Source organism: Hyaena hyaena, unplaced genomic scaffold, assembly GCF_003009895.1.
Source record: "Hyaena hyaena isolate Hyena2069 unplaced genomic scaffold, ASM300989v1 scaffold_1220, whole genome shotgun sequence".
NCBI lineage: Eukaryota > Metazoa > Chordata > Mammalia > Carnivora > Hyaenidae > Hyaena > Hyaena hyaena.
The window spans coordinates 457,280-481,405 of record NW_024081856.1 but is presented as its reverse complement, the minus strand read 5'-3'; the positions used below and the strand labels follow the sequence as shown (position 1 = coordinate 481,405).

Here is a 24,126-nt window from a genome sequence, read left to right as displayed (position 1 = left end):
CAGTTATGGATAAATAGGGCTCATCTTCCTCAAGAGCCTATTTTGCCCCCCAGGTTTGGGGTACAACATATCTGTGAAATACTACCACAGAGCTTCATTTTAGAATAGAATGCAAAAAAAAAAAAAAAATCCTTATCATCCTAAGATGATGTGTATTGGTCTCTGTTCTTTTAAAATAGGAGCTCTACTCTTAACAGCGACCTTTCCTGCTCTCCCAGGGAGTTCCTGTCACTGATTCAATTTTACCAAGAAAGAAAGAAGCCAAAGGAATACAATGGTTAAGAGGCATGCACAAAGTTGTATAGGTCCTTGGTGGCAGAGTTGGGGGTCAAGGGAGTGCAGCTCTTGAGTTCCCAATTTTAATGATTTTCTTATGAATACTTAGACAAAACATGAAGATTAAGGGCATTTTATCTTTTATGATGACCCGATGGCATCAGGGCTATAGTTATTCTGTCATTTACTGTTGTGGGCATGGGTGGAGCGAGGACTCTGAGGACATTTTCAGAAGCTCTGTGCTGCAAGGCTGCAGACAGAAGTGATTTTTGAGGACCACTTGCATGTGTGTGTGTGCTCACGCGTGTGCATAAATAGAGTGAAAGAGAGCAATCATTTCAGTGTGGGCAATTTTAGCTTAATTAGACCAGGAAGACTATTAACAAGTTATTTTTAAATGCAGCAAAGATCAGGAGGTGCACTAGAATGAAATCACGCTGTGTGGGGCTGATTGGCAGGCCGTGTATTATGGGAAAGTTCACAATCTTGTCTTTATCAGCACAGTTTGCAAAATAGGCCTGAAAGCCATGGCCCCAAACCCATCCTCTGGAGCTGTAATTATTCAAGTTAAAAAAAAAAAAAAGGAATCAGAAATGTGATAAGCAACAATTAGAAGGCCTATTTCGGGAAGAAAATGAACAGAATGAGAGATGCCAATGACGGTGAGTTTTGTGAAAGAGGAGGGACTCACTGATTTAAATGAAAAGTTTCTTGTCACCCAGGGAAGGGGTTCCCCTCAGGACTGGGCCATCAGTGTGTATCGATTGCAAGAGAGCTAACAACAAAAGCTGCCACCCCAAATCAGAAATTCAGGGGCTCAAAGAGCACCCACATTCAAAAGCCAAAGGGGGGCTAGTGCAAGAGACCAGGGCTCTGCTGCGGGTGCTTGGAGACTTACTGGCAACCAGGAAAGCTCTTGACCTTGTAGTAGTGAGAATTCAAACCACCTCTGCAAAACGGAGCCCGCAAAGGGAGTCAGAAGACCTTGGCTCCTGTTTTGGCTGAAGCTCTTGGGCTGGAGCTGAGTCCATGTGCCTTTGAGGAGTGACTTTCTCTCTCTGGGATCCCTGATGGCCTGCCCCTTGCCCTCTAAACTGAACCTTCCTCTTCTGTAGTTTAGGTTGATGCGTCAGACCGCAGAGCATGTCACAGGACCCCCCCACCCCCACTTTTGCTCTCTTACACCAGCTTTGTCTTGTGTTCAAGATGGGAGTATGGGCGTTGGAGTCTCACTGCTTCAGTTCAAATCCTGGCCTAAAGATTGCTAACCATGGGATTCTCAGGAATACCTTGTTCTCTGCCTCAGTTTCCTCATCGCTAACATGGAGGTAAGGCTGCCTTGCAGGTTTGCAGTGAAGATTAAAGCAGATAAAGGAGGTAAGGGAGAACGGCTTTTGATGTTTCAGAATATTCAGTACATGTTAGTGATTAATGTGGATTGATATTTGTGAAACTTGAGGCTTAAGGAGTTAAGTTTTTCTACCACGTGTTAAAATAAGAACAGTATAAGGGCACCTGGGTGGCTCGGTTGGTTAAGCATTCCGACTCATGATTTTGGCTCAGGTCATGATCTCATGGTTTGTCATCTGACTTCGCGCTGATAGTGCAGAGCCTGCTTGGGTTTCTTTCTCTCCCACCCTCCAACCCCACCCTCACTCCTTCCCAGCTCACTCTCTCTCTCAAAATAAATATAAAAAACTTCTTTTTAAATGAAATAAGAGACCCACTAAAACTGTGTTTTTAAGGATTGTTACAATCTGGAATAATCTGAAGTTCCCATGTACACATTAGGCAATGCTGTCCACGCATATTCATTCATCTTCCAGTTGTTCTCATTAAGGCTTTAGGTAACATTTATCACATGAGTGGAGTCAGCGGGCGACAGAGATGAAGCAGCACTTTCCTTATCTCCACTGAGCAATCAACTCTGTGGAGGAGTGGGGGCAGTGGGGAGGAGAACAGGGCCATGATGTGTAGATGGAGTAGAACATTTCATCACAGTGTGGCCCTCTCATCCCACCATATGGGCCAGTTCCCTCAGGAGACAGTGCAAAGTGGAGAAGAGAACCGAGCGTTATTCCAAATTATTCCAAATTCTAAGACAACTTGGCCCCTCACCCAGATTCTGCTTCCATGAAACCCTAGGCTTCTTTCTCGAGTTCTCTCAAGATGGTTTCTCATCTGTAAAGGGTACGTAGTATCCACCACGGGGAGCTAGTGGGTGTTCAATGTGATGAGATGGCAGGTGCTCAGCAAATGAGAGCTCTCCTCAGATTACCACCATACAGGCCGTGCAGCATGTGCCCAGATCCCTTCAGTGGTGGGAACGCTCTCTAGCATCTACCTCAAAGTCTCCCTCAATGGGAAAGCAGCTGTTGGCATACTAAACCAATTTAATATTGGCCAGTATGCACCGTGGGCTTTCTAAATTCAAGACACAACTCCAAAAGCTTTTGCATGTATTTCCATCACAGCAGTAGATCGTATAGGATGAGGCCTGTAAAGTCCTATTTTACATGTAATTAAGCTGAGGCATGAAGCATATAATTATGCAGGTCACAGAGCTGATAAATGGAGGGGCAGGTGACCACTAAGATTATTGAGCTACCTGGTAACAGAGGACTCATGCCCCCAGTTCAGTGATTCTGAGGGGGATTTTGTCCCCTAGGGAACATTTGGCAATGTTTAGCAACATTTTGGTTGTCACAGCTCTGGGGTGGGGGCCAAGGATGCTGTCTACAATGCATAGGACAGGCCCACTCCCCAAAGAACTATCCAATCAAAACATCAGTAGTGCTGACGTTTTGAAACCCCAATGTAGCGGCGGGGTGGTGACAATCTGGGTTGCCCCTGAAGTCAGTCAGTTGAGCAACTGACTTTGGCTCAGGTCATGATCTCATGGTTTGTGGGTTTGAGCCCCACATCAGGCTGTGTGCTGCCAGCTCAGAGCCTGGAGCCTGCTTCAGATTCTGTCTCCTTCTCTCGCTGCCCCTCGCCTGCTCATGGTCTCTCTCTCTGAGATAAAATATTTTAAAAAATAGAGAAACCCCAATATTTAGAACCGTAACTATGTAGAACTCAGTTAATAACTTAGAAGAAACCATAGAATTGCTGAGATTCCAAAACCAGAAGCCCAAAGTTGGGGCAGCAAATCGCATACATCATTACCAGGAATCCTTCTGGCAATGGCCTGGAACCAAGTGCCTAAGGCACATCATCTGGTGATGAGGATAAACTGGTTAAAAGCCCCAGTTAGGATGCTGTGGGATGAGTAGAAAGGAAGAGGGAGGAAGCATGACACATGACAATAGTCACAAAGATAGTCAAGGGCCTGCTATGTGAGGGACGAGCCCTGGAAGACGCAGTCGTGTGAATGGAAGTAGCTTCTGGGACAGGCAAGATGACAACCAGGAGACGAGAGGCTTCCTGTCCAGACCACTGGAGGCATTTCATGAATCTCATATTATGGAGCTTTTGTGATTTTTTTTTTTTTAAAGGACTTGAGATTGTCATTTGAAGACAAAAAATTGGAAAATTTGTGACTTTTTCTACAATAACCAAGTGTGACTACATGGCTCAATTATGATAAATAGGATCAGGAGGCAGGAAGCTGACCTGAGTATTTTTGCTTTATTCCATCTAATAAACATTTTATTTATATAAAAGACAACAATGCATAGAATGAAAATAAGTGCTGAGACACTTGATATAAAGAGTATATAGGATTCACATTCCTATTTTAATACATGAGTACTGCTGAAGTGTTCCATAAAAGAATAAAACTTTCCCTTTATGTATAGTAGTTTAAAAAAATCAGTATTTTTAGGAACTACAGAATGTTATTCCTTGGTCTTTTTCTTGACAAAAAAAAAAAGCCACAGTATCATCTGACACTACATTCCAGTTTATGCTGATGACCACCCAGAAGTGATAAAGCTCTTTTGAATCTTGGAAAATCCCATTAATGGACCAGTATTCTAGAAATTCACCACTAGAGGTCAATGAGCAACAGCTATTGAGACAGCATCAATAAGCCCTAAGGTGCAAGGAATTTATGGGCATTTCCAAGGTACTGCAGGCAGACAGTCTTGAACTTTCTCAGCGCTGCCACCCCCTTACCACTGCCCCATTGAGCAGGGTGCCTACAAGGTACATCTAATCCCAAATCTCAGCCTACCTGCTAAAACCTCAATGAGAGACCTTCCAAAATCCAAATGGAACGGATATGCTCACTGCCGGTCCTAATATTCCTATTTGGCTGAAAACAGGTAGCTTCAACAACATTAAAAAAAAAGAGATTATTTGCAGCATTAACATTTGTTTGTGGATTAACAAATTCCTATGGAGTATTAAAGCTCATTCTTTGTTCTTGCCCATTCGCACACAGACTTCCTAAATGCCAAAAGGGACTCGTTCCCACATTCAAGTCCTTGCTAGCAAATCCTGCAAAGGGCCAGAAGGCCGTATGGCGGAGACTGGTAACCTTGGCATAAGATTCTAGGTAAGAGCTCCCCTCCGTAATAGATTTGGCTTAACTGAGACCACTTGAGGGGGTCCCCTTCAGTCCAAAACACACAGACACACACAGACACACACACACACACACACACAGACACACACACACACACACACACACAAACTTAAAATCTTAACACCAGACCAGGAAGAGGGAGGGAATCAAATTTGTATGATAGAGAATGGCTGATGTAATGCACATTTCTTACAAGGGGCCTGGGTTAGGGGCAAGTTTAATTCCTAGACCGGGATGAGGCAGGCAGTGGAAAATACAAACGTTTACACTGAGAAGGAAAGCAGCTTTATAAGTGCGTCCACACCTTTGTTTTCTGAATAATGTGGACCAGGGAGAAATGGAAGCCATCTGCTATCTATCCTCACTTGGGAGAATACAGATTGTTCTTTTTTGCAAATTCTCCAAATATTTAAAAAGGGGCTCAATTTTGTCCATCGCAGTGCTGGCCAAGCAAAACACGTGTTCTGTGTCTGTGGAAACGGTTCGGACCACGGCTGTGCTGTGCTGCTAGAGTCCTGACTGGGCCAGAATGGACTGAAGCGTTCAGGGGCCCAGAGAGAAGGAATCTGCTGATGTCTGCACAGAAAGCTAGAGACTCCAACCGAGCCTGATGAAAATCTGCACACAGTGAACCCTGGCAAGGAGATTCATTCCCTTTAAGGAAAGGGAATATGGGTGGAAGTAGAGAAGAGTAACATAGATAGATATAGCAAGGAGAATAAAAACAACGAAAGCATTATCTCTCATTAGTAGAATATGTGGCCATTTCGTAAGTGGGGAAATCTGTTCTGATTTTTATGCGTGTGAAGCCTGGGCAGCTCAAAACCTTGAAGCTCTTAGAGACAAGAGCTGGTTGAGGAAGGAGGCTCACAAACAGACTGTGGGCTTGAATCTCAAGTGAAAAGTCCAGGAGACACAGTGGCACACAGGAACCCCAGGATTTCATCCCCAAAAAGCGAGACTCTAATTAGCTGCACGGCCGGCAAAGGACCCACGCACGCAGAATTGTTATTTTGCAAAAGCGAGTGCAGCGTGGCTGGAGCAGGCGTGAGACTCGGAGCCCCTCTCCTCACGCAGAGGCCCCCCCCCACCTCGTGTGGCCAGAGAACCAGAGCACGTGTGATTGTCAAGTGCTAATGCTGTCACGGATCCCTTCCTTCTGTGCCTGGTTCGGGAGCTCTCCAAACAAACCGATTTCCTGGGATATTTGATCTTTTTTCCTTGTCTCTTTCCAGAGTATGGCTGTATATATATATAGATATAGACATATATAGATATATATAAAACATAGCTATTCCATATTTATATACAGGCATTAATAAAGTGCAAATGTTATTGGCTATTGTAAAAATCAATCTCATTTCCTGAGGAAGTGCTAACACAGCTTATCCTATGACAATGTCAAAGGCATAGAATGCTTCATGTCACCCACTCCCTGCTGCTGCTGTTTCTGCTTATGCCCACAACTCACAGGGAGGGGAGTGACCCCCTGGGCTTCCAGGAAGCATTGGTTCAGGATCAGGGGCAACTTCCTGCTGCCCCTGTTCTTTGGTGACAGGGGCAGCCTCTTTAGATGAGCCCAGCCTGCTCTGGGAAGAGCTATTTGGTAGTGTTCAACGAGCCATCTTCGGGAATCTTCTCCTCAGAGCAGCTCCTCCCTGAGAGCCGGTCCAGGTGCTCCAGTTCGCTGAAGCGCTCCGCCACACACTGGGCCGTGAGTCGGGCCTCCGGATCATGGTCCCAGCACTCGGTCAGAGTCTCACATACCATCTGGATGCCCTACAGTGGGAGAGAAGTCACAGGCATGCTGAGCTGCTGGTCTGTGGGGATCCTTGCAGGGCGGGGTAGTCTACTGACCTCGCCCCTGCGGTGCAGGCTGGGTACCAAAGAGCCCGTGCATTCACGCATCCTGACTCGGGGCCGGCCACTTGATCACGACAGGTCATGAAGGGAGAGCCAGCACATCTGATCACGACAAGGACTCTCCAGAAAGCCTCTGGGGTATAGTAGCATCCCCAGTGTCAGAGAACTCCCAAGAAGTGGCCCCTCATCCTGTCACACCTTCCTAATTTTTTAGAGCAGTTTTTGGCTTTGTTTAGGGTGGTTTTAGGGTCAGAGCAAAACAAGATGTCCCCTGGACATCTTGTATTATGTGGTACATTTAGTCCAGTCAATGGACCAGCACGGACAGGTCACTACCAACGGAAGTCCATGGTTTATACTGGGGTATACACTGGGGTTCTGACAAATGTACACTGACAGGTATGCATCACTGTGGTGTATATCTAGCCTTCACTGGATAAGGGACCACAGAATAGGTCCCTGCTCTAAAATCCTCTGCCCCCCCACCCCACTTCTACCTCTTTCCTTGAGCCCTTAGGGTCTCTGTGGTTTTGCCTTCTGAGAGTATCTTATAGTTGGAATCATATACGCATTTCTATTTAAACAGGTTTGAATACCCAGACAGAGTCAAGTCCAGGCTTTGGACTGGTTTCATCCTGTAAATTCACGCGTTCTGTGGACAGTTTCTGGCAGCTGCCAAGGATGGCCCCTTGTGCCCCGTCCTCCCTCCCACCCCCACCCGGCAACATCAGGCTATACCTTAGGGAGCAGCTGTCTTTGGGAGTCAGCCGTGCTAGACTCTAGGCTGTCTGAAGGTTTCATCCAACCCCATAAAGACCTCATTCAAAAGGTCCATTCAGAAAGTGCTGCCCAATATGGTGGCAAGGGTCTTCTCTCGTGGCTGTAATTTTTCTTCAGCAATGCAAACGTGTTTATTGTTTCAAGTCCTTTCTGGTGACCAAGCAGGCAGGGGTTACGTAGATGGGCAGACAGAGAGAGTGCTCCTGGTGGTGAGAGGCTCCCCACGGTCACTGGTGATCTTTCATCCAAGTGCCCCAGGTGACCACAAGTAGCCCAGCACTGCCCCAGAGAGCCGGCACTCTGCTCTTCCACATCTACTTCAAGTAACTTTCCCAGCACACCTAGGGGGCCTCTCCCTCCCTTCCCGCCCTGTGAGTGGATTCATGATGTTGAATTAATTGTATAATTCACCTAATTGACGGTATTGATTGATGGCCTGTTAAGAGTGGAGCGGTATTGTTGGTAGACAAGTTACATTTATTTTATTCTGGCACTGTAATTACAGGCAGTAAATTAAATTAAATATTAAGCATTAACTTGAAATCAATAGGGCAACAAATCTCATTAAGAGAAAAAATGTATTATGCAAATTCTTTCCAGAATTTTATCATCATGAATAATGGCTTCATTATAAGAGCCGTACAGCAGAGGAGGCAACAGAGTTTGAAAGAAATAACACCAGTGCCTCCTGACTTCAGAGGGAGCACGAAACAGCCTTGCGTTTTCAGCCAAAGAGGGTTTGCCCGACACCCTGGGGAAGGCTGGTGCTAGCTCTACCCCGACTTGATGAGGGTCTGTCTGCTGAAGTGGGTCCAGGCCAGGACTGGCATTGGACCGGGCTTCCTGTTCTTTCTGTCTACCCGATGTGACTGTGCGAGATTTGTTGTTTCTGTTTCTTATCTCAATTTGCCTTGCCCTTAGGAAAACCTATGACTTAGCCCAGCCTTCACTGGATAAGGGAATTCTTGCAAAGGAGGCAATCAAAGGATTTACTCTGTAGAAAGATGGGCTGTGTCAGTGAGATGAGATGGGAATACACTGTTCCCTCTCCTTCCGTCACGCTCTCTCCCGAGGATGCCATGCTGCTCTTTCGCCCTGCCAACCTATCACTTTCTTCTTCTTCTCTGATCACCACTCTCATCGAAATGTCCCCAAACCAAGAACTTGGACAGTTCTCCTTCACCCTATAATTCCAGCACCACTGGCCTTCCATAGATGGCCTTGCCTACCATCTCTTGGGAAAAAAAAAAAGGCAGCAGCCCTGACGATGTTCCTTAAGGACAGATTTCCTATTTGTTCACTTGTACCTTCTTATTTCTCCTGGCTTTCTTTATTCCAGACCTGGTCTCCCCCTTCCAAACCCTGTGTGTACAGCCTGTGCACAGCCGCGAGCACACGGCAGAAACCTCCCCCTCCCTCCCCGGTCCCACTGGGTGGCAAATTCTGGTTACTTCTCACTCTGCTAAGTATTTCCTTCTAGAGCTGAAGATTCCCAGGAGAAAATATCTGGAACCCAGAAAGGGACAAAACATAACCGCAAAGGCTTGGGGGCGAGAGGCAGAGGCTGCAAACAAAATATTTTAACCCAGGCCCAAGGGGGCTTGTGTAACGGGACTGATGGCTTTCAAATTGGAGAGCACTCTTTGTTTTTTTTTTTTTTTTTTTTTTGAGTACCATTTCTATTAAGTGTATTTTATTTATTTATTTTTTATAAATAGTTTATTGTCAAATTAGTTTCCACATAACACCCAGTGCTCATCCCCACAAGTACCTCTTTGAATGGTACGCCTACCTGCTGGTTGGAACTTACAGTAAGGAGTCCACTTTAGTGACATTTTCTTTATAAACAAAACCTAACAGGTTTTGGAGGGAGGGAACTGCTGCCAGATTGAAGCCCAAGCTCCCAAAATTCTCTCCTGTAACAGAGGCCACTTCAGACAAATCTGATGCTTCCTTCAAAATGGCCACTCCTTACCTGGTGGTTGAGCCAGGAGCTGGGAATTTCCGGTCGTCCTCGGTCTCTCAGCACATTGTCCTTCATGCTCTCAACACATGGATGCTCCCGCACTTTGGAACCGAATGGAGGCTCGTAATCTTTCACCTCTGTTGAAGAGAGGGGGTGAACACAGGGCCATTGAGAAGGGTGTGTGTAGCATGGGGACAAGAAGGAGTGGAGAGGGCTGGGAGTGGAGAGCCTGAGGCACTGCGCTGCAAAATATATCTGTGATTCCTCTGGGAGCAATAGTTTAAGAAGAGTGAATTAAAATAATAAAGAGGGAGCGGTTGTGGAAAGAGCCAGAGAAATGGTTAATAGATAACTGTTGAGCTCTTGCTGCGTGCTAGGTACTGTGCTAATGGCTGGGGACATTGAAGAATGAGACCAACAAGGTCACTCAGCTTCCATTTCAATGCAGCCATTCACGGAGGGGCGATGTTGCCCCAAGAGGCAACACTGGTTCTTGGGAGGTGGAGAAATCTTACATACTACAATGGTTCACAGCCCTATGAAGGTCCCCAGGATGCACACAGGTTTAACAGGTGGTGGCAAACTTCATGGGGATACCCAACCGAAAAATGGATGAAATTCTGACACAGGTTACAATTTGGATGAGCCTCAAGCATATTATGTTAAGTGGAAGAAGGCAGTCACAAAGGAGAACTATCATCTGATTCCATTTACATGAGGTCTCTAAAATGAATTGACTAATTTATAAAGACAGACCGGTAGACTGGGGGTTGCTGGGAACTGGGGGGTGGGAGAGGGAGTAGAGATGGAGGGTTATTGTTTAATGGGTACAGAGTTTCAGTTTGTGAAGATGAGAAAGTTCTGGAAATAGATAATGGTGATGCTTAAACATCACTGTGAATGCATTTAATGCTGGTGAATTCTACACTTAAAGAAGACTGAGACAGTGAATTTTAGCTTATGTACATTTTCCCATGAAGGAAAATAGTTGATGCAGAGTACCAATTAAGAAGAAAAAAAAAAAAAAAAGCATTGGGGCACCTGCCTGGTCCAGTGGTACAGCATGCGACTCTTGATCTCAGGGGTCATGAGTTCAAACCCCACGTCAAGTGTGGGGCCTGCTTAAAATTAAAAAAAGAAAAAAAAGAACACAAAAGAGAAGAAAAGAAAAAAGACGTCTATAAAGACTCCTTAGGATAGCAATGGTGACAAAAGTGTTGAGCAATGGTATTTCGTGGGATCAAGGAGGAGAGAGATTAACAACCTACCAACAAACAAAATTAAAAAGGTAAATTTCCTTTAGTGGCACATATGACAAAGATGAGAAAAGAGGATAATGATGTACTCCTCCCCAGGGCTCCAGGTTTCAACTAAAGTCAATCTCTTTGTAGAAACTTCCTTGAATATCCCCCAAGACATTCCTGGCTAAATGTTCTAGGCAGAGCTCTATGTAAGCATGTATCATATTTTGATACAGCCACGTTTATTTGTCTCATCTAACAAGATTGCGCGCATCTGAGAGCAGGTTCTGACCCCTTTTTGTCGTTCTTGTATTCCTAGGAATAGTAATGGAAACGTGGCTGTCAGTTAAGCATCTGACTTTAGCTCAGTTCATGATCTCATGGCCCGTAAGTTCGAGCCCCCTGTTGGGCTCTGTGCTGACAGCTCAGGGCCTGGAGACTGCTTCCGATTCTCTGTCTCCCTTTCTCTCTCCACCCCTCCCCTACTTGTGTGCGCTCTCTCTCAAAAAAGTGAAAGTCAAAAAATAAATAAATAAAACCTGTCTGTGCTGAAAATGGAGGATGGGCTGGATCCAACATTTTTCTCTACAGAAAGCAGGACCTTTGGCCTTTAGCAAAATAATTTTGTTTAATGAGTAAAACTTTTAATAATTTGCCCTTTCGGGCTAAGAACTGAAGAAGCCTTTGGAGCAAATGACATTTGGAAAATGGATCACCTGTTCTTACTTGTTTGTTTTCTCCCCTTTCCCAGAACCTGCTTGCAGATTCATCTTCTGTGTCACCTCCACCCCCTAGCCCCCAAATAGAGTATCTTTTTTCAGGAAATTTGTGATGAGGGCTTCCCATCACATTGGGATGAACACAAACCATCCTTCTATGGGCCCACTTTTGCCCTCTGGTGCCATGGCTCTTACTCCTTACTGCCTTCGAGGTGAGATCTGAGTTTTGATTTGCATAATCTTACTTCTTTCTTCCATTCCCTTATCTTCTTCTACAGACTGTACATTCCTAAGGCCTGAGGCTGAGGCTGAGGCTGGAATTGTTCTCCAATTCTCTGCTCAGTGTTTAAAACCCTGTCATATACATAGCGGCATTCAACAGATAGGAGTTGGGTTGAAGTCAAACAAAAGCAGAAGACCGGTAATCAGAGCTGGTTCTCAGTACAGTTTACTCTGACCTAAATATTCTCTTCTATAAAAGGAAGGGGCTGAATTGGATGACCTCCATGTCGCCCTCTCCAGATTATTTTGTAATCCAACCTAATCAAATAATACTATGCCTTCTGAGTGCCATGTCTTGAGGTATGTATATTTTAATACAATATAATGGGATACGATTTGTATATGATATAAAGTATTCCTTAGATAACATATCAGTCCACATACTCTCCATTTCCAACTGTTTTGGCTGCCACAGCTGGCATTGTTGGCTCCCTGCCTCTGTCCCTTAACCAAGCCAAGAGCACCAGACCCCAGCTGCCACAGGTGTTGAGTCCCAAGGGCCCACAAGTTCACACTTCTCTGGAGGATTGCTCTCTGCTGATGAGAGCTGCCAAGCCTGGAGATTTCCAGAAAGCCTCATCCCCAGAGGCGGCCTACGGCCAGTGATAAATTAATGTGGGAGTTTTAACAATCTAACCCTCTTGCCTCTGCAAGGACATAACTGTGGTACAATTTATACTCCAGAGATGAAGGCGATGAGGCTGAGGCTGGCCCTCTCCTGAAACTACACGCTTGGTGAGTTTCTCCCCTTCCTGCTTCTCTTACTCGCTTCTTCTGAGACCTCATCCTCAGGAAACCACTGCACAAAACTCCTTGTTTCAGATCAGTTCTAGTAAACTGGTCTAAGAGAGCAGTCAAGGAAGTGTTCTCCCTATAGGTCAATCTCTCGGCTAAACAAGACCACCTGACTGTGGTTGCAAACCCACCCTGAGGAAGCCATGACGAGGCGGCATCTTGAGAAAGTGAACGTACTAACTCATCAACAATTCCCACAGCGAGTACTCAGAGAGGGGTGGGCGGTGACCTCAGTCAGGGAAGGAAAATGGTGGGATCAGAATCAATCCCAGGTATCAGCCTCATGGCTAAGATTTCTACAGAACAAAGAAATATACAACCCAGGGCCAATTTATTTAATTTCCAGTTCAAATCTTCAATGTCCCATAAACCACAGTGTCTAACTTTATAAGGTCTGTGGGGACTAACACAGCTTTCCATGGGGAATGGGGGAAAGTGGAGGATGGGAGAGGGCATTAGGCATGGGCTTGTTTTCTGCTTAAAGAAAACATAATGAATGCCCCTTTGGAAAAGAAGACAAAGGTGACAATCCTTTCCCAGAGTGAAGAGAATGTGAACTGGATTACTTTTCCTAAAACCTTGGGAAGTTGTGAGATTTGTGAGATTCCCTAGTATCCCCAGGGGGTATGAGGCCTGTTTCCAGTCTGTGACTTGTGGGAGATTATGTAGGCTAGCGAGGTCAAGGGCAGTCTGAAGGTGGCTGGCAAAGAATGGACTCTCTGAGCCAAACTGGGAGAGTGTGAATCTATGAATCTCCCTTTTAAGTTTGAGTTAGACAAGTCTGGTGTGCCTGGGTGGCTTCGTCAGTTAAGCGTCCAACTTCAGCTCAGGTCATGATGTCACAGTTCATGAGTTCAAGCCCCGCACTGGGCTCACTGCTGTCAGTGCAGAGCCGGCTTTGGGTCCTCTGTCCCCCTCTCCCTGCCCCTTCCCCATCTGTACACTCTCTCTCAAAAATAAACAAACATTAAAAAAAATTAGACAAGTCTGGGTGAGCATGATGTGACCCAAACTGGCACACCTCCATCCCTTAACATGGATATAGTCTTTCCAGTGAGGAAACAGGATGGAGACTTAAAGTATATGCATGTTTAAAAAAAATAAATAAAAATACAGTGTATGCATATTTTACGCTGACCTTTCGTCAACTCCTGGTGAATGTCATAATGATATAATATATATTTTCCAAAATAGTTAAGTGGGCTTTTTGTCTTATTGAGGATTTTTGCGATTCCTCTTTCTTTGCTTTTTGTCCTCAGTTTAAACGTGTCACTCCCACCCACTGTTTTAATCATGCCCTATAACATGCAGAGATGACCTATGTGTGGCAGCGTGTGTCCATCTGCCTCTCAGTCCCTGGCTTGAATATCTATCTGATTGTGGCCATTCTTTCTTCCTTTTTGTGGCTGTTAAGGCAATGCCTTCTCGGGACTCTATCAGGGAGCAGGGGACAACCACAGACAGGCGTTACCAGAGAGGCTGTTTCTTCCTGGAAGCCAGGTGCTAACCGCTTCTCAGGTCTGCCCAGAGGCCCTCAGGATACTGCACGCATTTCCTTTGCCTGGGTAGAGAAGATGGCCACAGATACCCATGGAGAGGCCTAAGCCCTGGGGCAGGTGGTTGTGGGCAGGAGGCCTCTGTCAGCCAGGTGGGCATCAACGGTCCTTCCTGGGATGAAACCTCCAACCCCTGAAACCCAGCTGGTCTGGGGAATCGAGCAGAGGTGGTGACTGGCCAGTCCAGAGAGTGGTTTTCAGCTCCAACTTCTCCTGTGTTTCCAGGCAGCTTGGGGCTGATGCTTTGTCCACTCTGGCAAAATCGCTGGGTTCAAATTCCATGTCTTTTATCCTAGTCTATTTACCTTTTATCCTTATCTATTTCTTACGTTGGTGCTTAAAAAGTTTTTAGGTTAGAAAATGCATGTGATTAAAACTCCGAAATTACTAAGAAGATGGATATGGGCAAAAAAAATCTCTGTCCCACACCTCATCCTTCATCTCACAAAGGTGACTTAGGTCGAATGCTGGGATTGAAAGCGATTAAGGGCATCTGGGTGGCTCCATCGGGTGAGCATCGGGCTCTTGACCTAGGCTAAGGTCATGATCTCACGGCTGGTGAATTCAAGCCCTGAGTCTGGCTCCATGCTGACAGCCTAGAGCCTGCTTGGGGTTCTCTCTCTCCCTCTCTCTGTGCCCCTCCCCCACTCACACCCATGCTCTTCCCTTTCTTCACCCCCAGTTCACCGGGGACTGAAGCTTGTGTAGAACACTATAGAAACAAATTACAAGAATGAATGCCATCCTGGGGCCTGGGCAAGACCGGATTGCTATCAGAGTCACTACCTACTGGCCCTGGCCTCATCGTGTCGCAAATCTGAAACAACCCAGGGCCGGCGCCCTCTGCAGCCCACACTCACAGCGGGACTGCTGTACGTGGTTTACAAGAAGAGGAGTTGCGTCTTGACAGAGGAAGTGAACACAAGCTATTAAACATACTTTAAACATTTCAAATGAGTCAGACAGAGAATGCTAAGAGGAGTCTTGAAAGATGTGATCCAACACTTCATTTTACAGTTGCGAAAACCAAGGCCAGAGAGCAGCCCTGTATTCCGGGAAGGGCAGTCAGAATCGTGGGCGATGTTACTGCTCCTCGGATGCACCAGCGCTGCCTTTTTAGGAAGCCTGCATGCTCTCTCCTCTCTGTGAAGCATTTCAGAGAGTTCTCTCTCCCCCATCCAGAACAACTTCAGCTGGGACAGCCCCAGGTGGGAGCATGCCTGTCACCAATGGGACGAACGTGGTCCTCCCTGCCATGGCCGGCCCCTCTGTGCCGCACGGCTCTGAGACCGGGAGCCTTATGGAAGCTACTGGATGGTTATAAATTGTAATTTCAAAACAAGTTATGCTAAAGAAATTCAAAAAGCAAACAAAAGAACCCCTACTGATTGTAAAGAGCAGCCTTCTTCACCCTAACTGCTATTATTTACCACCCTGGAACCCAAACACTGGTCCATTTTGGGTTTTGGTGAAGAAGGTGGGCTGGCGGCGAAAGAGGTGGGGGAAAAAGGAGCCTGTCACAACTTGTGTCACAAGGGCCAGATTGGGGCAGGGTTGGATGTGGAGATAATGCATGGTTTTGTAGAGTTCCTGTTTGATCCAACGATGCCTAGGCTCGGGGCTCCCTTCTGTGAAGAACTGCACAGCAAGTCAGTTAAGGGGTGGGTAGGCTCCCTGCACAGTTACTTGGTATATCCAGACGCCCATTGGCCACACAGCTGTCCACGTCTGCTGGCCCAACCCACGTGGTACATGGCGGACAGGTTGGGTTCACCTTCCCAATGTGCCCCAGGAGCAACCTTCAACCACGATGGCTGCGGTTTGGAAGGTAAAGGCCCAGCGTGCTCAGGGGCAGGTGGTGTGAGGCCAAGGCGTGTTGGAGTCCACACCCGGGGTCCCCAGCAGGGCGATGTCCCCAGCTGTCCGCGGCAATGTCCTGCTTGATAACATGCCATTTCTGGGCTTCCTTCCCTTTCCTGACTCACTTCCCCGTCCGCTGAATGGCATTTCCTGAGATCTCTTCCCGAAGAAACCACTTAGACTGGATTCTCATTCCGGGCTCAGAGGCACCTAACCCAAGGCGGGCTTCCACATAGCAGAACGGTTCACTCTAACCCAGTCTCGGGCCCACTCTTGTGCTGCTTCCCACATTAGGTGCTCCGAGGCCCACCACCTCAGGATCTCCCTGACTGCCTCAAACACCTTTTCTAAGAAACTTCTTAATTGGGAACGCCTTGGTCTCCTTCCCAACTGCCCTTCCCCAGGCGTTCCCCCAGAGTCTTTCCACTGCACTCCCAGACCCCTGAAGCTTCCTTTAATTTCTCTCAGAAGGCTCTTCAGAGAAACCATGCTCGCCTCTCTCCCCCCTGGTTCTGTGCACAGAGAGGGCCGGTCTCTGGGATATGCTGCTCTACCTCTGGAAGCCGGCATCTGGAACACAGCTGTTGTTTTGATGTCGTTACAGCTTCACAGAGTGGCGGTGCTGCTGACAGTTGTCCCCGAAGCGGCACCCCTGAGTTTCATATCTGCTTCCAGATTATGCTCCCCTGAAACCCAGGAAAGCTTCAAGCGCCTCTTATCCTGTCTCTCTCCAGCCCTCCTCCCCGACCCCTCTTTGTTGTTTTGTGCTCTCTCTTGCCTTTCTTTTTGGTTCATGTCTACTCTGTTTTGCGAGCCTGTGGTGAGCGGACACTGGGCTTACGAACCATCTCTTCTCTTGTCAAACGCCTGCTTCGCCGGCTACTGTATGTCAGCTTCTACTCAAAGGCCTCAGTGGCCAGGGATTTATTTGGAAGTCGGTTTGCCTGTCGGTCCGTTTTGGCTGGGGTTTTGGCTGGGGGTGATGTGGATATTGTATCTGCCGTGCTTGCCAGAGGGGGGCCCCTGAAAGGGTCCCCACCGTCATCCGCTTCCCACACACCACGAACGCTCGTATGAACACGAAGTAAACCGAACGCCAGACAGAGATTTCTTTGTAAAGCAGAGCCAGGCTCCCGGTCTGTCTTTGCTGAAGGATGATTTCAGGATTTATCCTCCTTTGTAAGACGACAGCAGTGGGCCAATCACCTCCTATCTGGCTCCTTCTTCGAACCACTCTCTAAGACCTGTTTTCTTGATTCCACGTTCTTTCAGATGATCCAAGTATCTGAGATGATGCCCTCTGTCACGATCTGTCGTCCTTAACTCTCTATTCTCCTTTCTAAATTCATATTTGCCTTCTCCCACCCGAGGGTTGTATCATGTTATCTATATGTTCATTACCCGTCTTTCTAGAATATTAGTTCTTCACAGACTCCTTGTCCCTGGAGGGCAGAGGCTGTATTTTTTCTGTTTTTTGTTTGTTTTTCCACTGCTGTGTCCTTAGCATTTTGAATAATGCCTGCCATGCAATTGGTACTCAATAGACGTTTGTTGAGAGAAGGAATGAATGAATAAACAGATCTTCAGAGTAATAAGGATAAGGAAGTCATCTCAGACTTTAAGGCACTGAGCCTGTTACGTGGTCAGAAGTTAAGAAAGAGCTTATGAATCTGTTAACAGAGATGCATCCAGAGAAGACAGGAGAGTCCATCCCTGGAGACTTTCATGACTGGGGCCATCGCTGAATGTTCCTCAAGTGTGCTACTGTCTTGCTGGCTACTCCCAGAAAGACCCTGAATTCAAGGCCAGGACAAGGTACCACCGGCTACCCAATCCATGATGTCCTCTCTTTAAGATGTGCTCCATTGGTCAGGCCAGCAGTGTTGCGCCCACATGGCTTTCCCACTTCCTGAAGCCTCAGTTTTCCCATCTGTAAAATGGGGCATCTAATAACAGTGCTTACTTTAGAGTGCTTGGTAGACTGGATGAGCTGCCCCATGAAGCAAGTGCACAGGGAACGGTGGCTGCTACTCCTTTGTGGCTTCCTTCGTGGTCAAACCTGCTTCTGCCAGGACGCCTTTCCCCTTGGACCACCCTCTTCAATTACTGCAGCCCATCTCTTGAGCTCCTCCGTGAGAAGGGAGCTGTATCAGTGGCTTCAGAAGAGTGCTATTATCAACTGTTGGCATTTCCTCATCTGATAAGAGAGACTTGTCCACCATAGTGGTGGTAGTGCTCTATCTTTCTCTGTTCCCCCTGAACTGCCTTGCAGAGTGGAGAGGCTGATAAAGAAGTAACTCAGAGGACAGTCCTAAGTCTTACGCATCCTTCCAGAGCTGACCTGACCCTCCCTGACTGACCCTGCTGTCTCACTCCCTTCAGCTGACATGGGCTTTCAGTGCCCCATGTCCTTGCCTTACCTTCCTGCAGCACTGGTCACAACTGACCCGCACTTGCATGCTTAGAAGTCTATTTCAGCCTCAGTTAATAGCATGAGACCAAGCCTAGGGTTGAGACGTAAAAGGCATTCATAGAAGATGTGCTGCGTGGAACAACAGTACTATGTGGACAGGAGACTAGAAAGGCGAGCAAGGGCCAGGCTTAGCATTCATGTGAACAGGCTGGGCTCAACCATAAGAACAGAATGGAATCCCTTCAAGGCAGGCCAGCCGGAGTTTCACATTGTGGGGACAAGACTGTCCCCTGATGCCTAGCATCTACTTCATGCAGTTAGACGCCCTGCTACTCAGGGTAAAACAGGATGGTACATTAGTTGACCTGTGTTGCAAAATACAATCTCAATCTACAGTTCATCATACTCAATTAAGCTGCACATTCCGCATTTCCTATTTTGAAACAAGATGGCCAACAAAGGATCGTAATTACATACATTGCATTTCAGGCGAGAGAAAAGAAGGCTTAAGCTTAAGGAAAGCTTTTTCTACATCCTGCCTTCTTTCTCAGGCCTTCAAAATTAAAGCCTAACATCAACTGGAAGGAATTATTATGGAGTTTATTTTTAAGGTAAGAAAGGTGCTGCATTTGTAAATTTTTTAAAAGTAAAGAGGAAAAAATAAAAGAAGCTTCCTGAGGGGGAGACCTGTCCTACCTGTGTTTCTACCACAGCTGGGAGGGAACGCATCTAGCTGCTGGCTTTATGTTCTTTCCACCGGGCTCCTGAGATACAGAAGCAAAGTCTTCTGAGGAGCACCTGGGTGGCTCAGTCAGCTAAGCGTCCAACTTTGGCTCAGGTCATGATCTCATGGTTTGTGAGTTTGAGCCCAGTGTTGGGCTCTGTGCAGACATCACAGATCCTCCTTGGAATTCTCTCCCTCTGTCTCTGCCTCTTCCCTGCTCAGGCTCTTTCACATGCATTCTGTCTCTCTCTCTCTCAAAGTAAATAAACTTTAAAAGTATTATAAAAAGAAGGAAAGTCTCTGAAATTAAGATGGGGCTAAGAATCTGTCTTTAATATTTTAAAGATATTTTACCCCCCCTTCAAAAAAGAAAAGAAAAACCTCTAAACCAAAACCAAAAACAACAACCAACCAAAAAACCAAAAACCAAAAAACAAGCAATGCTTTCCAAAAGAAGGAAAGTGACATGGCTTAATATATGAGTTCATGCAGTAAATCAAGTGAAGTCCTTTCAGTTGGACCCGAGTGAGGACAGATAAATAACGTGAGTTTCTACAGCCTGAATGGAGATGGGAGAAACAGGACTGTGGGCTCAAGATCAAACAAAATGAGAACCGGGATGGCCTCTTTCCGGTTCCCCCCAAGCCGTCCGTTCTTATCCTAAAGGTTATGAAAGGTTTTTTGAGACTAGCTGAGCAAATGAGATCCTGTTCCTTCCTTGGGAAAACTTGTTTATCCTGTATCCGTTTTTAGACCTTGTAAAAGTTGGTGAAGTCAGTTCTCCCCTATTAGCCTGAATTCTTCCACACTCAGCAAATATCAACAGGAAAAGGCTTCAGTCATTGATAACAATGAAAGCAGGGAGCTCACACAGGGCCTTAATAAGCTGCCTGCGCCGACACAGGGAAAGACAGAGACACAATCTCCAGTTTGTGCTTATCGAATAACGGGGTTTGAAAGGATAGAAAAGATACCGAAATCTAGGTAAATTTATTTTGACAGTGACAACAGCACCATCTCTTTACAACTCAAACTGGTCTAAGGGTTCATTTTGGAACTGTCAAAGCTTTCAAGCAGAAGATTATTCTTGGTGGCTGAAACTTGGTGAGACAAATTTCATGGTGTAAGGAAAAGCCATGTTAGTTTTGGAGATGCCATGAGGCAAGGAACCCAGGCGAGCAGCAGCAAATAGTGGGGTTGGCCAGACAGGAAGTGCCGTCCCCACACGGGCCCAGGCAGATAGGTGATGGGTTTAAGTACTTTAAAATATTTTGAAAAACCCAAATCAGATACTTTTCCAAATAACATTATCTGTTTGATAAACAGAAGGGATTCTTATAAATGACACTAGTATTTATCTCTTGCCCGATATTTAAATATCTGTGGTGAGATGTGTCAAGAGAAAAGTAATTAGACTTTAGAAAAGGGGATAGAAAGCTTTCTGCTCCCTACATGCTTCCAACGGAAAAATCTAGGCTTTTTTAGCACAGTTCCCAACCATTCTGGAATGGCTGTGTACTAACAGACCCCGACTAGCTCTCACTGTGGGGTGAGCTCCGTTGTACCCCTGGAATCATGCTTGAAGCAAACATAGCATCGTTTTGAAGACACGTCTACCCTTGAGCTGTGAAGGCAGTCCATACATACCTCCCACCGCATTACAGCGCGATGTCATTTCCCAGAGTACCAGAGCCATCGAGTAGACATCCGTCTGCTTAAAGGATTCAACATTCTCCAAATTCATCCTGGATTCTAGGACTTCTGGAGCCATGTATCTCGCAGTTCCCACCTAGAGTGAAAACAGACATTGAGACCATCGTGTAATCCGGCTGCATTTTTAGTCTAAAAATTTGACTGATGTTTGTGCTCTCATATACACAAACTCTGAAGAGCACAACACTCTTTAAACCATGAGACTGACACCGAAAGGTACACCTTCTGAAATTATTTTTGAAAATAGGATTTCTCTTCCTGAAAACACTTCTAAAAATATAAACAAAGCGTGCCAAAATAAGGAAATGCCAAACCCCAGGGCTGCTTTCTCGAACTTTGTGATATATGTCATCGTATTAAACAACAATCTCACAGATAACTGGGAGACAACATCTGCAATATGTTGGAACTTTATTTTTGTTTTTGCAAATAACTGTCGTCTCATTACTGAAACACCAAGATTTATGGTGAAAGTAAGAATAAGTGCCATTAGTTTCTGACACGTAAGGATGGTTTTGATCTTTTTTGTTTACTCCATGGTGCGTCCTAGTGTGCCACGAATGAAGTATACCTTCATAAAATCTCTACTAAACTAAGCTGTGTGAAAGCATTTCTCCAGGAGAAGGCCAAATCTAGATCATTTGATACTTTGGATGGCTATGCTGTGTGATTTTGTTTGGACAATGGCCAATAATGTGAGAACATTGGTATACACAGGATAAAAGGAGAAAGATATTTCTAGGGAAGCAGTAATGTATGTGTGATTTTGCTGTATGTATAGCTTAACTAAGGAACCATGAAGTCCTACCTTTTCAAGAACCTAAGGTAGGTCAAGTGAGTTGACATTATTATCCCAAGGAACATTTCTTAATGGTATGTATTAGAAGAAAAATTTTCTTTTTAAGAGGACATTGCATGACTCACTACCCTGCCATATTGATGTGTCCATATTTCACTCACTATGTTTACCTCAACAATGCCTGTAGACCAAGCAGTAACTGAGTGCTTAGAAGCACATACCCCCAGCTTCTTAGAGGAAATAGGGGTGCTTTCTGGACTCTACTATAATCCACATCGAGCTTCCAATGTATGAAAACATGGGGCACCATCATTCATAAGGGATGACTTGGTAATTTCTAGTGACTTTCCAAATACCTCCTTACCCCCAAAGATTTCTATTTTAGTCTTTGCGATGCTTCTAAAAAAATGCAGAATTGTATGTTCACTCAGTTGTTGACTCACGCAAAAAGTATCTATGGGTTACTTTCACTGTTCAAGGCATTGTCCCGTAGATGTAAACAAATGGATGTGTATTTGGGCTTCAAGGAGACTGCCTTCTAGAATGGTGAAAAGAAAACAAGGTAGCTACCAATAGCTCAGAGTAGGAAGGGCAGAAGAGAAGAGTAAGGGAGGGGGAAGAAATGGAGACAAAGAACTAATGGTGTTAGAAGCAATGAAAAGTACTTTGCAAATAGGAGAGAAATGAAGACTGACTCAAGGAGAAGATGGCCTGTCTTGATTTGGAAGGAGTCTGCGGAAACAGGCGGAGAAATACTGTTCGTTAGTAAAGACACCCGGGCAGAAGAGAGTGGGGCACGCCCAGGGCCACCTCCTGCCTTTGGCTACCTTCCCTAAACAGGTGTCCGAAGCATAGGGCCGTTTGAGATGGAAGACACAAGATGTGGATGGAGAGGTAGGGTGGGGCCCCCTAGGAGTAAGGTGGTCCAGGACTCACTTACCTGCCCACTGTTGGCCAGGTCATCCACAGACAGGGTTGGGTCCAGACGCAGGGAAAGCCCAAAGTCACACAGGCAGCAGGTCAGATCGTTCTTCACGAGGATATTGGAGCTCTTGAGGTCCCTGTGCACGATGGGCATCTTGGGTCTCCCGCACAGGGTGTGGTCGCTGTGCAGGTGAGCAATGCCCCGCGCGAGGGAGCTGCCAAGAGTGCGCAGGTCCTCCCAGCTGATGACGTGGCGCGTCAGGTACTCCTGTAGGTTGCCCTTGGCGTGGAAGGCCGTGATCAGCCAGTACTGCTTCCCCAGCTCTGTCTTGCGCTCCTCAGCTGTCAGGAACTGCAGTATGTTCTCGTGCTTCAGGTTGATGTCCGAGAAAATGTCCTTCTCCGTCTTCCAGGAGGCGTACTCTTCATAAGGGAAGATCTTGACCGCCACGGTCTCAAACTGTTCAGAAGTGTTCTGCTTCAGCTTGGCCTTGTAGACCTCAGCAAAGCGGCCTTTCCCCACCAGGGTGTCCAGCTCAATGGGCAGCAGCTCAGTGTTGTGGTTGATGTTGTTGGCACATGTGGAGCTGATGTCAGAGCGGTCATCTTCCAGAATGATGGCGAGGTGCTCGCTGAACTCCATGAGCTTCCGTGGCTTGCTGGTCTCCCAGGACGGGCTCAGCTTCTGCTGCCGGTGAACGCGGTAGCAGTAGAAGATGATGATGACGGCTATCGCGATTCCCAGTGGCGGCAGGAGGCTGACACCGGTCACTTGGAATATGACTAGCAACAGGTCAGGGTTGTTGGTGGCATATTCTGATTGGAACACAAAACAAGGGAGAGGAGAAATTGGGCTCAGTGGGTATGCACAGACAGGGAGTGGGTCCATGCCTTAGGCATCTAGAGGCTTTGACATCTGCATTTTGTGGATAATATACTGTCACTTTTTTTATTCCAGGGATGGAATGGGCAGTCTTCCCCACCTCTGGCCATCTAGTCAATGTCTCCTATTGTTCCCTCAAACTTGAGCTTCAATGTCACTCTCTAAAGGAAATCTAGGAAAATGGGGGAAAAGGTTTTATCTTATATATTCTCATGACACTTGACATTTTTCCTATGTGACAACTTAGCACCGTTTGAATTAAATAGCTATGACTTCAGGTATTGGTTACATATCTGCCTTTCCCTACTTCCCTCACCCTCAGCAGGCTGAGAACTCCATGCTGGCAGGGGCCGCATCTTTCTTTGGCACTACTGTATTAAATTTTTTTTAATGTTTATTTATTTTTGAGAGGGAGAAACAGAGCACAAGCGGGGGTGGGACAGAGAGAGAGAGAGAGACAGAGACAGAGACTGAATCAGAAGCTGGCTCCAGGCTCTGAGCTGTCATCACAGAGCCCGAAGTGGGGCTTGAACTCAAGAGCTGCGAGATCATGACCTGAGCCAAAGTCGAACGCTTAACCGACTGAGCCACCCAGGTGCCCCAGTCTTTGGTACTATTGTAAACAGTGCCTAGCACACATCAGGTCCTCAACAAGTGCTGACTAAATGGACACAGCATTTACTAAGTGTTACCTAAGCCCAAGGCTTTGCAGGAGGCTTCAGTAATATAGAAAGAATGACAGCTCCTGCCTCCAAGTGTTTGCATATCTGGTATCTGGTGAAAATGAAGAGACTGCCACAG

At 46.2% G+C, this 24,126-nt stretch overlaps 1 protein-coding gene across 1 annotated transcript in view; it reads right to left on the bottom strand.

The window, feature by feature from the left end:
- Positions 1-3,887: 3,887 nt before the first annotated feature.
- TGFBR2 (transforming growth factor beta receptor 2) overlaps positions 3,888-24,126 on the bottom strand; it is a 91,627-nt gene continuing 71,388 nt past the window's right edge. The window contains exons 4-7 of the mRNA XM_039222942.1: positions 22,459-23,258; positions 20,654-20,795; positions 9,426-9,553; positions 3,888-6,586 (exon numbers count right to left, since the gene is read on the bottom strand). Of these exons, the coding sequence (XP_039078873.1) occupies positions 6,407-6,586; positions 9,426-9,553; positions 20,654-20,795; positions 22,459-23,258 (1,250 nt within the window). The 3' untranslated portion in view covers positions 3,888-6,406. The remainder of the gene's footprint in view (positions 6,587-9,425; positions 9,554-20,653; positions 20,796-22,458; positions 23,259-24,126) is intronic.